Genomic DNA, 13,358 nt, shown 5'->3' with positions numbered 1-13,358 from the left:
AGTAGAGAGGTACACAATGGCCATAATAACTGCTCCTCAATTAATACAGGCATAATAGTACTTTTATGTTTCTTGCCGAAAAAATTATTTACACTAATCAGCATTATGAATATGACGAGATTAATCCAGGTTTAACTACATGCTACTTTGTTGTATGTTGAGCACCAATCAGCATCAAATATTTACTACTATCCAAATAGTCCACCATCACCATCATCTGGGATGAGAAATTAATCAAAAATAAAGTGTCTACCAACCATGAGAGATCAAATAAAGAATAATGCATCCAATGTGTGACAATGGCAAAAATACATCATTTTACACAGTTAAACGCACTGTAATAGAACATTGATAGCCTATCAAAGTAGTGACATATTTTGAACATAAGAACTCTTAATTGTAACATATATCCAATACAAAAACGTCTGCATCCTTCAATATACAAGATTGGGCAATAGACATTTATAGACTAGAATATACAAGAGTTGATTGCCCAAATAACACTTCATCAGTGTGTTAAATTACACGTTAAGGATACTTTCTCCTTCATGTGTGAGTGCTCCATCATAATAATTGTAGCTATCACTGATCGCATGTTTACTTACAGAGTCATTACACAGAATTATGGTATTTAATAACCCTGTACAGAATAAATAAATAATTATCAGATTTCCCCAGCTATGCATACATACCATGGACCATGGACCTGACAAGTTACAGTTGCAATGACATCAAGTGCATCAGCTACCCCTGCAAGCAGGTCAACAAGAGGAGAAGCACCAATTCGCTTTAAAGCCAACTGTGCAAGTGAACGCCCTTCAAAACCTTTCACACCAAGTAGTATTGCTCGAAGACCTGCAATTATTGCAGCTGAAATCTTTACAAAAACAGCATCATCCACAGAAAGACTCCTGTTTAGAATCCTTGTCATCAGTTCCTGGCTGGATTCCTCATTTTCCCCAAGTGGCATACAAAGCTGAGATAACAACCGGCCAATGTGATGAACGGATAAAGCAGGATTACTCAGGATATCTTTCAACTGTTCAACTACATCGTGAAGAACACTATCAATCTCTGCAGCCGGTACTCCCTTTCCAGTAAGAGTCTGCCTCACTAACAACATGCTGCATATTGAAGCATAATAAATCATAAATATTTTCTGGTTGATTGAATTTATATCAATGAGACTGGCAATACACTATTCACAAATTCACTAACCTGGTAGCAATTACAATAATATGCTGAAAATCATTTTGTGCTTTCTGTAACCTTCCAGCATTCAATTTCAGTGTTTCAGGCATTGTTTCCTCATTTACAGCATCAGGTTTGCTTGTCAGTTGCAGTAAGCCTAGCCTTACTAATGTTTCTTGTGAGTTCCACTGGATCTCCTGTACTGTCCCACCCAAAGATCCTACCAAAAAAAAAAATTGAACTGAATTCATACAAACCATAAATGGTTTTTATTGTTGAAGGAAAGCCAGTCAAACAGAGATTTAGACAAAAACCTGTGAAGGCAGGCAATACTGAGTTATCAGCAATAGTTGGCAACCCTTTGCCTGGGTCCAATCGACCACCAGTTCGAAGTGATGTCACTGGAGGCAAGCCCGAAGCATGTGTGCTTAGCACACTAGGCTGGCTATTTCTAAAATCTATTAATGCAGTTAAAAAATCACTTTTCTGCTGCTCCACAGTTTGCCGCACAGATGTAAGCCATTGAACAGTTCGAGGCAACATCCTTGTTGCTCTTGAGTAGGGGCCACAGCGAGTGGTGAATGCTTCTTGCAAGTATCTCACACCTGCCAATCCCTGGACCAATGGCTCCAATGATCTGATTCGTGCAACACTTATGTCTTTCTTTAGCACCTGGGTAACAGATGATAAAAATAAAAAATACAGTTCACTTACTGGGATGGACATCTCATAATCTATACATAACCCTACACATACATACACCACCCTTTCTACAGACAAAGATAAAAAGTAGTTACTTGGATGTCAAGTAACTCATAAACATTCCAGCCTTTAAATTTCCGAACATAACAGATGTATCTCCCTATATCAAGGTGGGTGGGTGTGTGTCTGTATAACATTATATCTTCAGTGTTATAGTGTGAGCAATACACATATTTATAATATGACTAGTGCAATACACTTAATGTGTGCAAACAAACATCGTACAATTTGTGTATTCAAATGACTATTAGTGCTTGCACTTCTTTGGTGCAGCGTACACACCATATAGCCCAAAGGAAACCAACAATAATTTTAAGCTTTCAAGGTTTTGCAGTACATTGTTTACATTATTACTCATTGGCTACCATGGTCAAAGTAGTGTATCCTGCAATACACATTTATAATATGACTTGTGCATTCATACACTTAGTGTGCAAACAAGCATCATACAATTTGTGTATTCAAATGACTTTTAGCATTTGCATTTCTTTGGTGCACCGTACACACCATATAGTCCAAAGCAAACCAAAAATAAATTTAAGCTTTCAAGGTTTTGCATTACATTGCTTACATTGTTACTCATTGGCTACCATGGTCAAAGTAATGTATCCTGCAATACACATTTTTATAATATGACTAGTGCATTCATACACTTAATGTGTGCAAACAAGCATCATAAAATTTGTGTATTCAAATGACTATTAGCATTTGCATTTTTTTGGTGCACCGTACACACCATAGCCCAAAGCAAACCAGCAAAATTTTAAGCCTTTTAAGTTTAAAGTTTTGAATTACACTGTTTACATTATTGCTCATTGGCTACCCCGGTCAAAGTAATGTATCCTTAACAAAGGTAAATAATAGCACTTATTAATTGCAGGATTGCAAGAAATTGATAAGCAATACATTAAAAAGATTAAAAAGTAATGCAAAAGAACTATTCTTCACTAATAGCATCCCCAAATTGTCAGGCATAAAACAACTTCCAAACTAGGATCATTTACATCTGTAAACTAAAATCTTCTACACATCATTACAGAGGCCAGGCATAAGTGAAGAAGAATACCTGAATTTGCTCGAGAATAAAGCGAAGACCTTTCACCAATACTTGTGCAAAGGAACTGTTTGTTTCCTTGTCCATTCCAACTACTATATCAGATAGTTCATGAAATAATTGCCCGTGCTTTGCTTTGGATTCATTATCATTTGCCGGAATAGCAAGTTTCAACACAACACCTAATGAGTATTCCAAAAGCTTGCTGAGATACTCCACGTCTTGGCTTCCTGACTCTAATATCTGCATGATGAATAAGGCAATAATTCAAAGTTGCATTGATATCACAAATAAATGTTAATAGAAGCTAAATAGACATCTAAAGAAATACTACCTGAGATAAGAGATCTGTGTCAATGCTGTCAAGGATTTCTTGCTTCCAGCTCACAGGAACTAATGCAACAAGTTCATTCCTGACTTCTTCAACCAGTTTGATAACCCACGCATAATCAGGAGGGTTGCTTGTGAGAGACTCCTTAACACAATCCCAAAATGCTGTCTCCATTGTGGATTTAATCTTCACCTGCAAAGGCAACATGTACATAGAGTCATGGACTAGACTATATTGTGTCAGAAACAAGAGTAGTCTTCTGTCTCCACAGCTTTTCAATGTTCTCAGTCTCACCGTGAATTCATCTGAAGACTTATTCATTCCACACACAGTATCAGCAAATGTTCTATTTCTGTCATGAAGAATATCATTAACCATAATCTCATTATCATTCAACAGTTTTTTCTTATCTGCATCCCCCAAACTATTGCTGGATTTCACGGAAGCATCTGCAGGGTTTTCTGTTTCAGGTCTGCTCTTAAATAGTGACCGAGCAACCTTCTTTGGTTTTCCAATAACCCTTTTTTGGCAACCCATGGAAGTCGAAGATGATGGAAATGATGCAGGGGAAAAAGGTGAGAGCAGGGGAGACCCATTTTCTTTTGCTTCCATAAATCTAGATCGTACATCTGATAGTGCTGCTCCCATTCTTGCCATTCCAGAACTTCCACTTAGCCGAAGAATCTTATCTTGCAAAAGTTGCTGATCTTCAACAACCTGCAAAACACAATGTGTTAAGAATTTGATCTGAAACTGAGCAGATAAGAGAATCTTATATCACAGTTAGTACTCTATATTGTCAAATATTGTACCCCAACTTAAAAGGATCCATTGATGCTCTATAAAGTGCATATATGATTATATCAAGCAGCACTATGCAATAGCATCCACAGAGGACCACATCTATGGAAGTTGAGCATGTCAAAAAAATTAGATCTCTAAGGTATATGGTGTCAATTATTGTTAGTTGCTTCCAAGCATACATATTGAAATACAATTGTAAGGCAAGGCAAGAACAAAGAGATTCCAAATTCCTTTATCTTTCCATGTAAATGCTATCAAAGAGGTCTAACCAATATCGATACATAACTACTGCCTGTACGCATTCTGGAATTACCACTAGTATTTTATTTAATAGCACTTACTGGTCTCATGATAAAAATTAAAATGCATACTTCCTAGAAAATAAATTCTAATAAATTTCAAGTGGCATTAAACAAATGCAAGAGAATAAGTAATCTTGACCTGTCTGCGAATGGCCTTAATGTCATGGCTGACATTACCCTCTTCTCCTCCTGATGTTATCTTACACTTCTGTAGCATTGAAAGTTCAAGCTGGCAAGCCACTCTAATCAGATCTTCCTCAAGTGATTGAGCATCCTTGACTTTCCATACCACAAATTGATAAAGGTAAGAGCACCATGCAGCATCAAACGCTGCAAGCTGAGCTGCAAATGGCCGCTGCGAATTTGATGTTTGAGGTCTTTTGAAATCCCAACTGCAAGCTTCTTTGTTTAAAGAGGGTGATGTTGAATAAGGACTGCATGAGGGCCCATCCAGTATAATATGGATTAAGGATTCAAATTCTGGAACAAGCCTAGTAGCTGCTTCTGCAAGCGCAGTTTCACGCTCTCCTCTGCCACTAAAGACGGCCTCGGGATGCCCCAAAATCATATATGCACAAAGAAAGACACGTGCAGGATACCTCAAAGGCTCCTTTTCGTCAGTTTTTTCCTTTTGACTTCTATTTGTTGCTTTAACAGAGCCTTGAGAAGCAGTCCTCTTTGCAACTCTATTACCATTTGGGGGCGTTCTCTTATTTCCCAGAGAAATTCGTTTAAGCAGATGATCTATGCTTGCAATGTTGGAATCACTATGTTGTGACGCCATGAACCATCTCTCAATACGAGCTAAAAGTGCTGTAACTGACTGCAATGTGGCAAGTGACTGTATCCGAGCTGCAAACTTCTCAAAAGGAAGTGAATTAACAGTAGAATGGCTGATTTCACATGCAGCAAACTCTTGTGTTAATGTATAGGTTGTGCGGCTAGACCTCTGGAACTGCCTCCAAACCCTGTTAAACAAAATCCATACACTTTGATTAACAAAATGATTAAAAAAAATTAAAATGGACAATCAGAATTCCTTAAGTCAACCTCTATATTCCCTCACAAGTTAGACCATGACCTTGCTAGCTTTCTTGACAGGCGTTCCCCATGCTTGACCATTTTATGGCGATTGATATGACTGGCACCTCCAAATCTTCCTCTCTGTCTCAGAAGTTCAGCTCTCTTACGCTTTGCCTGAGTAAAGCCAAGAGAACAATGAGCTCCCAAAGTGTAAAAATAAGAAAAATGATGACAAACTAAGGCTCGATATGCATACCCTTTGCAAACGATTTTCCAGCTTCTCCTTTCGCTTCCTCATTTCCATCTCTCTCTGAAGAGAGACAGAATTGGCTACCCTTCTTGCTTGCATAACTGATAAATGCGCACGAGTCTTTTCAGCTTCTAAAATACCCAAACGTTTCTCCTCTGCAGCTGCCACTCTCTGACAGATGGTCGCATGAAGTGTTTCCTTGCGCTCTTTATCTTTGTCTTCCTGCACCATCCGCTGCAAATGGGAATTTGCCATCCTCTCCTGAGCAGCAGCCCTCCGTTGCTTCTCTGCTTCAAGAAGAGCCATCCTGTTTGATTCTGCCTGCTGCACACGGGATTCAACTTTTGATTCCAGTTCCTCACGCTCCCTCTCAGCACGCAGTTGCACTTCTGTTTTAGCAGCTTGTCGAAGCTCATCTGACTTGGCCAAACGCATCTGTGCCTGTGACAGAAGCTCCAGCCTGTCAACATAAAAAAATACTAGAGTTATGAAACAAATTGAATGCGTTTTAAAACAAGATGAAAAGACCAGAACATCAACCTCAGGTTTTTTCACACTGCGCTTTTCAGAAAGGATGATGAAATGAGCTAAATTTCAAAAGCCATTTGACATCTATTCACCTACCGAGGTCAAGATAAATTGCAAAAATCAAAGCAGAGAAGTCAGCTGGGTGGAAGTGAAAAGCACAGATCAATGTCTCCAATTTTCTGATTAACCTTATGCAATACTTATTCTATTTAAGGAATAAGAATAAATACTTGTATTGCTCTGAAGCTAACTTGCCATTTGTGATGGATCTTGTCAAGGAATCGTCTTGAGTCCTACCTAGAGTCTACTACTTCGTAATTACTTCTGTCAAGCAACTTTTTAGAAAAAATAAAAATACTCCTTAGAACCAAGCAGGAATATTCTCTGCCACTCATTTTTTTCACCCACATTGTAGAATTTTTTGCCTTCTAAATATTAATGGTACACAACATTCAACATTGATTGATTTTAAAATTGAGTTTCACATCCATTCACCTAAGGCAAAGATACAAGAAGTAACCATACTGAAAAATTCTAAGGGAGATCTACAGCATGGAAAGAGAGATCATAATCTCTCCACTTTATCGATGATGCTGGCACCTTACTTAGTTTACTGGAATAAGGAAAATTGCACCACAATCTCAGATATAACAGCTCCGGTCTAGCTTGCGCACTTTGCAGTGTATTTTGTCAAGGAATTGAATAATTTTTACTTTTACCTGAAGGCTACCACTTCATGTTGATCTTGTCATGCAAGTTTGTTGATAAAAAGTACCATTAAACATTGTATACGATATTTTCTACTGCTTCTCTTACTCAACCACATTTTTTCCCTTGCATATTCATGATAGATAACCCTTAAAATTTGATAAAGTTTACCATCAAGTTTCACATCTGTTTATCTATACAGGTAATGATACAAACAGTCATCTAAGGAACATCAGTGGGATGGAAGGGGACATCATTATGCTAATTTGGTTCAATGGAATTAAGATAAATTGCACCATCCATTAAATAAAATCTCAGATATGACTTATCTTATCAAACTTGCACTTTGCAGTGGATTTTGTCATGGAATTGTCTGAATTTTACCACAAACACACTAATTAGTTAATCTCCATCAAGCAATTTTGTTAAGAAAATACACATTAAACTTAAACACTGATATTAGTTATAACTTATAACAATGGCGAGCAATTTGTTAAGATAAAACACATTGAAAATATATGCTAATATTTTTTGCCAGTTCTCTTTAAGCATTAATGGGTGACCTGATTTGAATTTCTCATGCATCCATCCAAATATTAATTGTGTTAAATACAGGTCTAAAATAAAAATTAGAAACTATGCACAAGCTACTAAATGGCAATAGCCAATAATTCTTTGTTCCACCATAATACATATCAGCTTTTAAGACAAAATTAATAATATGCAGGAGATTTTCAGGATCAGCACGCATGCTTGTGGAACAACCATCTTAAGCTTGTCATTTTATCTGAGACTTAAAAAAACTTAATATTCTTAAACCCTGACTTATGCCATGCATAAACCCTACTATAATATTATATAGAATATAAAGTGCAATAAAACAGATTTGTCAGGTACTTTTTAGAGATTTAAAAAAAATCACTAATCAATTTTATATTGAATTCCCAATTTTTTAACCTTGATAACAATAAGAGCAAAAAAAACAAATCAGTCCAAAATTCTAGGACTAGTTTTGCCCAAAATGGTTTATGTCAATATTTCTTAGTTCCACACAAATTTGAAAAAACAATTAAGTTTAAGATGGTAACTAATCACCAAATTTCTCCCTCCATTACATAAGGGTCCCCAACGAAATCAATTTAGTTGTCTACAAATATTATATACAGCAAGTGTCCATTTATCAATTATTTAAAATTTCCAACCCTAGGCATTGATGGAAGTGAACCAAAACACGAGAATAAAAAGAGAGCAATACCAACCAAAATATTTAAGAGTTTTCATTTATCAATCAGTTAAAAATGTTCAACCCTAGTAATGGCGTCAGGTAAGCCAAAAACTAACAAGAAAATGATACCTCTTTTGCTCAGCGGCAGATAACTTGGCTTCAAGGCGCTGGGCCAAGTATTCAGGATTAGCTGAATGTGTAGGACTTTTTGGCTTTGAACGAGCTTTGTTTGCCAGCCACTCATGAAATTGCTGCAAATTCAAATCTCTCGATAATTAATTCTCCTGAGAAAAATGGACAAAACCCTGCCATGTTTCCAATATCCCAAAACCAAAAAGAAACAGAAAACATGAAAACAACCCTGTGAATACAATATGCGGATAATTCCAACACACAATAAATCTGTTCAGTGTACTTAGCAATTCGAGATAAATAATAGCTTCACAAAAAAATTCTGCAAACAAATGGTGTAGAGAAAGAAATATAAGGAAATTAAAACTGAGGAATCTTGCCAAAACCCAATACAAAAGGAAATACAACGAAAGCAACCTTGTGCATATTAGGCCCTAAAATAATTCCAACACCTAAAATTTATCAATCTATTTTAAGAAAACATGAGAACTTTTAGTATTTACAGAAAATTTCATGACACACAGGCTCTGTGAAGTAAAGAAAACAGTAGTAAAAGGTCCTGGCATGCTTCCAAAATCACAAAACAAATGAAAAAAGGAAAACCAGGTGCTATCCAGGCTAGGATAATTCCAAAAGATTACCATCATCAGTTTGACTATCAATTCAACAACGTTTATGAATTTCATTATTAATTTTTTTTAGGAAATGTACGAAAAATACAACATGAATAAAGCCTGGTATTCTGCAGAAGTTCCAAAACCAGAGAAAAAAAAAATCTACAACGTGAAAGCAAACTTGTGCATATCAGGACTACAACAATTCTAAAACAGATACTCTATCAATTTGGGAAAACGACATAATAACTTTATTATTTTCCTTACAAATTCAGGAAAACGTAAGAACTTAATTATTATCCTTGACAATTCATTAATAAGTTAAATGAAGAATACAGAACGGATAAAACCCTGGCACGCTGCAAAATCCCCAAACCGAAGGGCGGGGTGAGCAGGAAAACAAGAACCCTGCGTAACATCCCTACTATAATTCTCACGCGTGAACCTTATCAATTCCACAACAAATTCCTCGAAATTTAAAGCTACGTGTTGGATACACACAAAGAAAAAGCTCGGACACACTGCGAAACCGCGAAAACAAAATAAAAAGTAGAAAAATGAAGGCAGGCGTGAAAGAAACCACTGTGCCTAGCAGAACTCGGAAAATTCTCAGGCATGAACCTCATCAGTTTGGGAGAACGTTAAAACCTCCTCAATTCAACAAAAAAATTCCCTGTAATTTAAAGCTGCGTGACGAATACAGACAAAGACAACAGCCCTGATACAGTGCAAAACCACAACAAAAAAATAAAAATTGAAAAAATGAAACCGATCATGAAAGAAACCCTGTGCCTAGCAAGCCCGGGAGAATTCTATCAAATAATACTCCTCAACATACGAGAACTTCCGAAAATTCATGAAATTCACGCCAAAATTCCTGCAATTAAACAATGTACGGCGGAAAGAGAACAAAAAACCTGGCGCCTCAGGTCAGCCTCTTTGAGCTTGGCTTCGATTTCTTGCAGAGTGGAGGGTTTATTCTCCACCGCCTCCATCAGCCGCCGCCTCAGTCTCTTCGGCACGCTTTGCGGCGACCCATTGTTCTGATTACCATTGACATTATGATCATTATTCTCATTCCACTCGGCCGCTTGAACTTCAAACGCAATTCCGGCAACACGGGCGACCCCATCTCGGCCCATGTCCACCATATCCACGCTCGCAGACGCCGCCATTTTCCAAAGATTGACACCAAATGTCTCCCGCAAATTGAACCAGAGCCTGATCAGTGGGCAATCACAGACATGCAAAGAACCAGGCCGTGAAAAGTCTTATTTCCCAGAAAATGCCCAATAGTATTAGACCGATCAAACAAAAGCTGCGCGATATCAGGTTTTTCTTAATTCACCCTGCGAAATTCAGGCAAATCGACGGATATATTCCGACTACCTCTGCCTCAGGCCAAGATTCGGCTTGAGGACTCTACAAAAGCATAAAATATAGTAAGCATCCGGAGAATTTTGTAGATAGAATGTGGCACGCAATGCCATTAAACAGCGCCGTCACGTATCACGCAAGAGTTAACGGCCGCTGTGTGCGCCGTTAAGTCCCTTCCCTTCCCTTCCCTTCCCTGACACTTTTGGCCATGTTTGGTGCAACAGAAACGGAGTGTTACGCGTGTCGCCTGAATTTTCCCAACGGTTGCCTTATCCGCCAAGCTTTCTCCTTTCCCTCGTGCATCAATTGCACGGCAGCTCCCGACAAATTTGTGGTTTGGCTTTTCTCGCCAGGGGCTGCTTTTTTTTTATTAATATTTGAACTACCAAAAGTTATAAGGTCAAAGGCTAGTATTTTTTAATTTTATTTTTAATTTTTTCTTGGGGATTTCGGTTATGGGGTCCACAACGTAGCCCCCACCTTTGAAATGTATGGTATTTCTTTTTATTGGAATAATTATTGATGAAGATTGGCTCAAAACTATCGTAAAGTGAAAAAGTATCCATGGTACTTTTAATTTCAGTTTTGGTCTCATCTTGAAGGCTGTGTCTATCTAATACAATGATTAACATATTTTTAAGAGAAGTGATAAATTATTTAATTTTAATTTAATCTAATTTATTCATTTTTTTATTTTTTTTGTTTTTTAATGGAGTGTAGATGATTTTGATCTTTGATTTTAAATTTATATAGGTATTGATCTTTTAATTTTATGTTGATCTTTTAATTTTTTATAATAATTATAAATTATTTAATTTTAATTTAGTTTAAGTATTTTAATTTTTAATTTATTTATTTGGATGTGTTTGATGGAGTGGAAATGATTTCAATTTTTAGTTTAAATTAAATATAGGTTTAAGTTTACTTCTTTTTAATCAATTGTTATTTGTTTATTTGAGTGAAAAATGTGTTAATGTCTTTTGTCTTGCTTTTTGCTTCATGATGGATTAAGCAGTTTCATAATAATGTTAATTTGTGTGTCGAAGTGTTATTTAAAAGAATATATTTTAATTCTTTTAGTTATTTGATTTATTTAAATATAAAATAGCATAGAGTATTCATAAATTATTAGCTTACATTAATATTTTACACTTAGTAAGAAAAAATTACATTTTCTATTGGTTATTTGTTGTTGTAATCCTTATTCAAAACATCAAAACAAATTCTAATTGTTTGAAAAAGGAAAAGATGATCATTTAACTAACTCTCCAAAATGTTTGTTAGCACCACTAGTTTATTGTTATTGGTTTAAACACCCAAGAGAATCTCTATTTGCAAGTGGAAAAGGTCTATATAAACAAGTCCATTTTTATAGAAAAAGTTAAAAACGTGTGAGCATAACTTGACCTTAGTTAAATTCTAAGAATGACATATTTTAAATTGTTCCATTTTAATTCCAACAAATCCATGATTAAATGATTTTGAATTATAGCTCAAAAATTATGATAAAAAGTGTAGACAACTACATATCGACTCTCAAAATCAACTAACTACTTTTGTTTCTTATAATTTATAATTTATATAATATGTCATAACTCTAAATTGAGTTAATTGCATTGTATTGATTGTTATATTAATAGACCATGTTTCAATTAAAATATTTTTTATTTTTATTTTCTTACAATTAGACAGGTAAATTTCATTCTAGTTTTTAAAAGATTTGGTGAGTATTTAAATGTTTAAATTGTGATAATGGCATGAACATGATTTCATGCATAAAAGGTTATTTATATGTATAATAGCAAAATTTTCAAATTTATGTCAATTTTCATTTAGTTTTGTGTATATTTTAAGGAGAGTGCCTTGGTACATTAGCATATTGACAAATGACACAATTTATATGCAAAGTTATGTCATTTACCATATGTCATCCACCTATTCATTGCACATAGTCATCTATAGGTATCCCTTACCTTATCTGGGTAAAAGTACAAACTTGTGTCTCGCTTTTATAAAGGAAAAGGCTAAGAACAACAAAACAGTTCAACTTCAATGGCACAAAAGTGATATTTCTATTTGGTATTTGAAGATGATGTAAACTGATGAAATGTGTAAAAGTAGATGAAGTTTATGCCTATTATTATAAAAATAAAATTGGAACAATAATTGATATGTTTTTTTAATTATTAAAGTCAATTTTTTAATTATTAAAAAATACTATAAATTAGGGGTTTCACCTCCCACCACAAAACTATATGTAAATAATCTTGTTTTCCTCTTATTTTAAAAATATGTTTTACATGACATCCATAGCCAGTGCAGAAAAAAAAATCTGATTTCGATGTATATTTTCACCGTTATAACAATTCAAAGTCAAAGTTTCCCAAAATCAACAGTTTTCGTCTCCCACCAAATTTCCCCTATCAAAACTATAGCAATCCCAAAAAAAAAAAAAATTCTTGAAGAGGACTCTCTCCTCTAGTGTTATATATAATTTTTAATTTTTTATGATATGATTTACCATTTTTTTTGTTTTTTCGAATCAAAGTCTTCTCGAATGTTAATATACCTACCTGTAGTATTTTGTAATTTTAATATACTAATTCTAATTGAAATTATATAAAAATTATATGTCAACGTTCCTCACTCTAAGCTCTCGAAAAGGGTATTTTTAGTTTTTTTTTAAAATAAAATTGATGGTCTAATTCTTAGCAGAACTTGAAAGTTCTACAAATTGGGGGGTTTTTGTTGAGTAGGTTGCCATGTGGGATGCCACATAGGTAGCCTCTGTCGAGTGGGACTCGACCGAGTAGGGCTCGACCGAGTCCCCCAAGCGGCAGGACCCTCCATGAGCAATCGTGTGGGGCTTCCCCACCCTTTCCCTCATATATTAATGAGGTGATTTTTTTATTTTTTAAAAACAAAAAATAAAAAATTTGTTTCATTTCAATTTCAATGTTTTTTTAGGAAGTTGATTTTTTTCAAGGAAGGGGGTGATTTTTTCAAAGGAGGTGATTTTTTCTCGAGGAGGTGATTTTTTCCAAAGGAGTTGATTTT

General features: G+C 35.4%; 1 protein-coding gene across 1 annotated transcript; it reads right to left on the bottom strand.

Annotated features, from left to right (window-relative positions):
* Nucleotides 1-373: 373 nt before the first annotated feature.
* Nucleotides 374-10,436, bottom strand: LOC131075668 (uncharacterized). Its single transcript, XM_058012513.2, has 11 exons — nucleotides 9,842-10,436; nucleotides 8,308-8,429; nucleotides 5,724-6,177; nucleotides 5,526-5,641; nucleotides 4,584-5,412; nucleotides 3,633-4,055; nucleotides 3,342-3,530; nucleotides 3,020-3,250; nucleotides 1,506-1,863; nucleotides 1,219-1,411; nucleotides 374-1,124 (listed from the first exon to the last, which is right to left on the bottom strand). The coding sequence occupies exons 1-11, from the start codon at nucleotides 10,097-10,099 to the stop codon at nucleotides 665-667; spliced, it is 3,633 nt and encodes a 1,210-aa protein (XP_057868496.2). The 5' UTR covers nucleotides 10,100-10,436; the 3' UTR covers nucleotides 374-664.
* Nucleotides 10,437-13,358: the final 2,922 nt, after the last annotated feature.

This window comes from Cryptomeria japonica, chromosome 3, assembly GCF_030272615.1.
Source record: "Cryptomeria japonica chromosome 3, Sugi_1.0, whole genome shotgun sequence".
Classification (NCBI taxonomy): Eukaryota; Viridiplantae; Streptophyta; class Pinopsida; order Cupressales; family Cupressaceae; genus Cryptomeria; species Cryptomeria japonica.
Note: the sequence above shows the minus strand (reverse complement) of the source record. Positions and strands in the feature narration are given on the sequence as shown.

Excerpts from the sequence above, each read along its gene's own strand:
- LOC131075668 (XM_058012513.2), bottom strand. The coding sequence starts at position 10,099 with ATGGCGGCGTCTGCGAGCGTGGATATGGTGGACATGGGCCGAGATGGG. Across the intron at positions 4,056-4,583 it reads TTAAGGCCATTCGCAGACAG|GTTGTTGAAGATCAGCAACT; the intron begins GTCAAGATTACT and ends TGTGTTTTGCAG. Across the intron at positions 3,251-3,341 it reads ACACAGATCTCTTATCTCAG|ATATTAGAGTCAGGAAGCCA; the intron begins GTAGTATTTCTT and ends TTCATCATGCAG.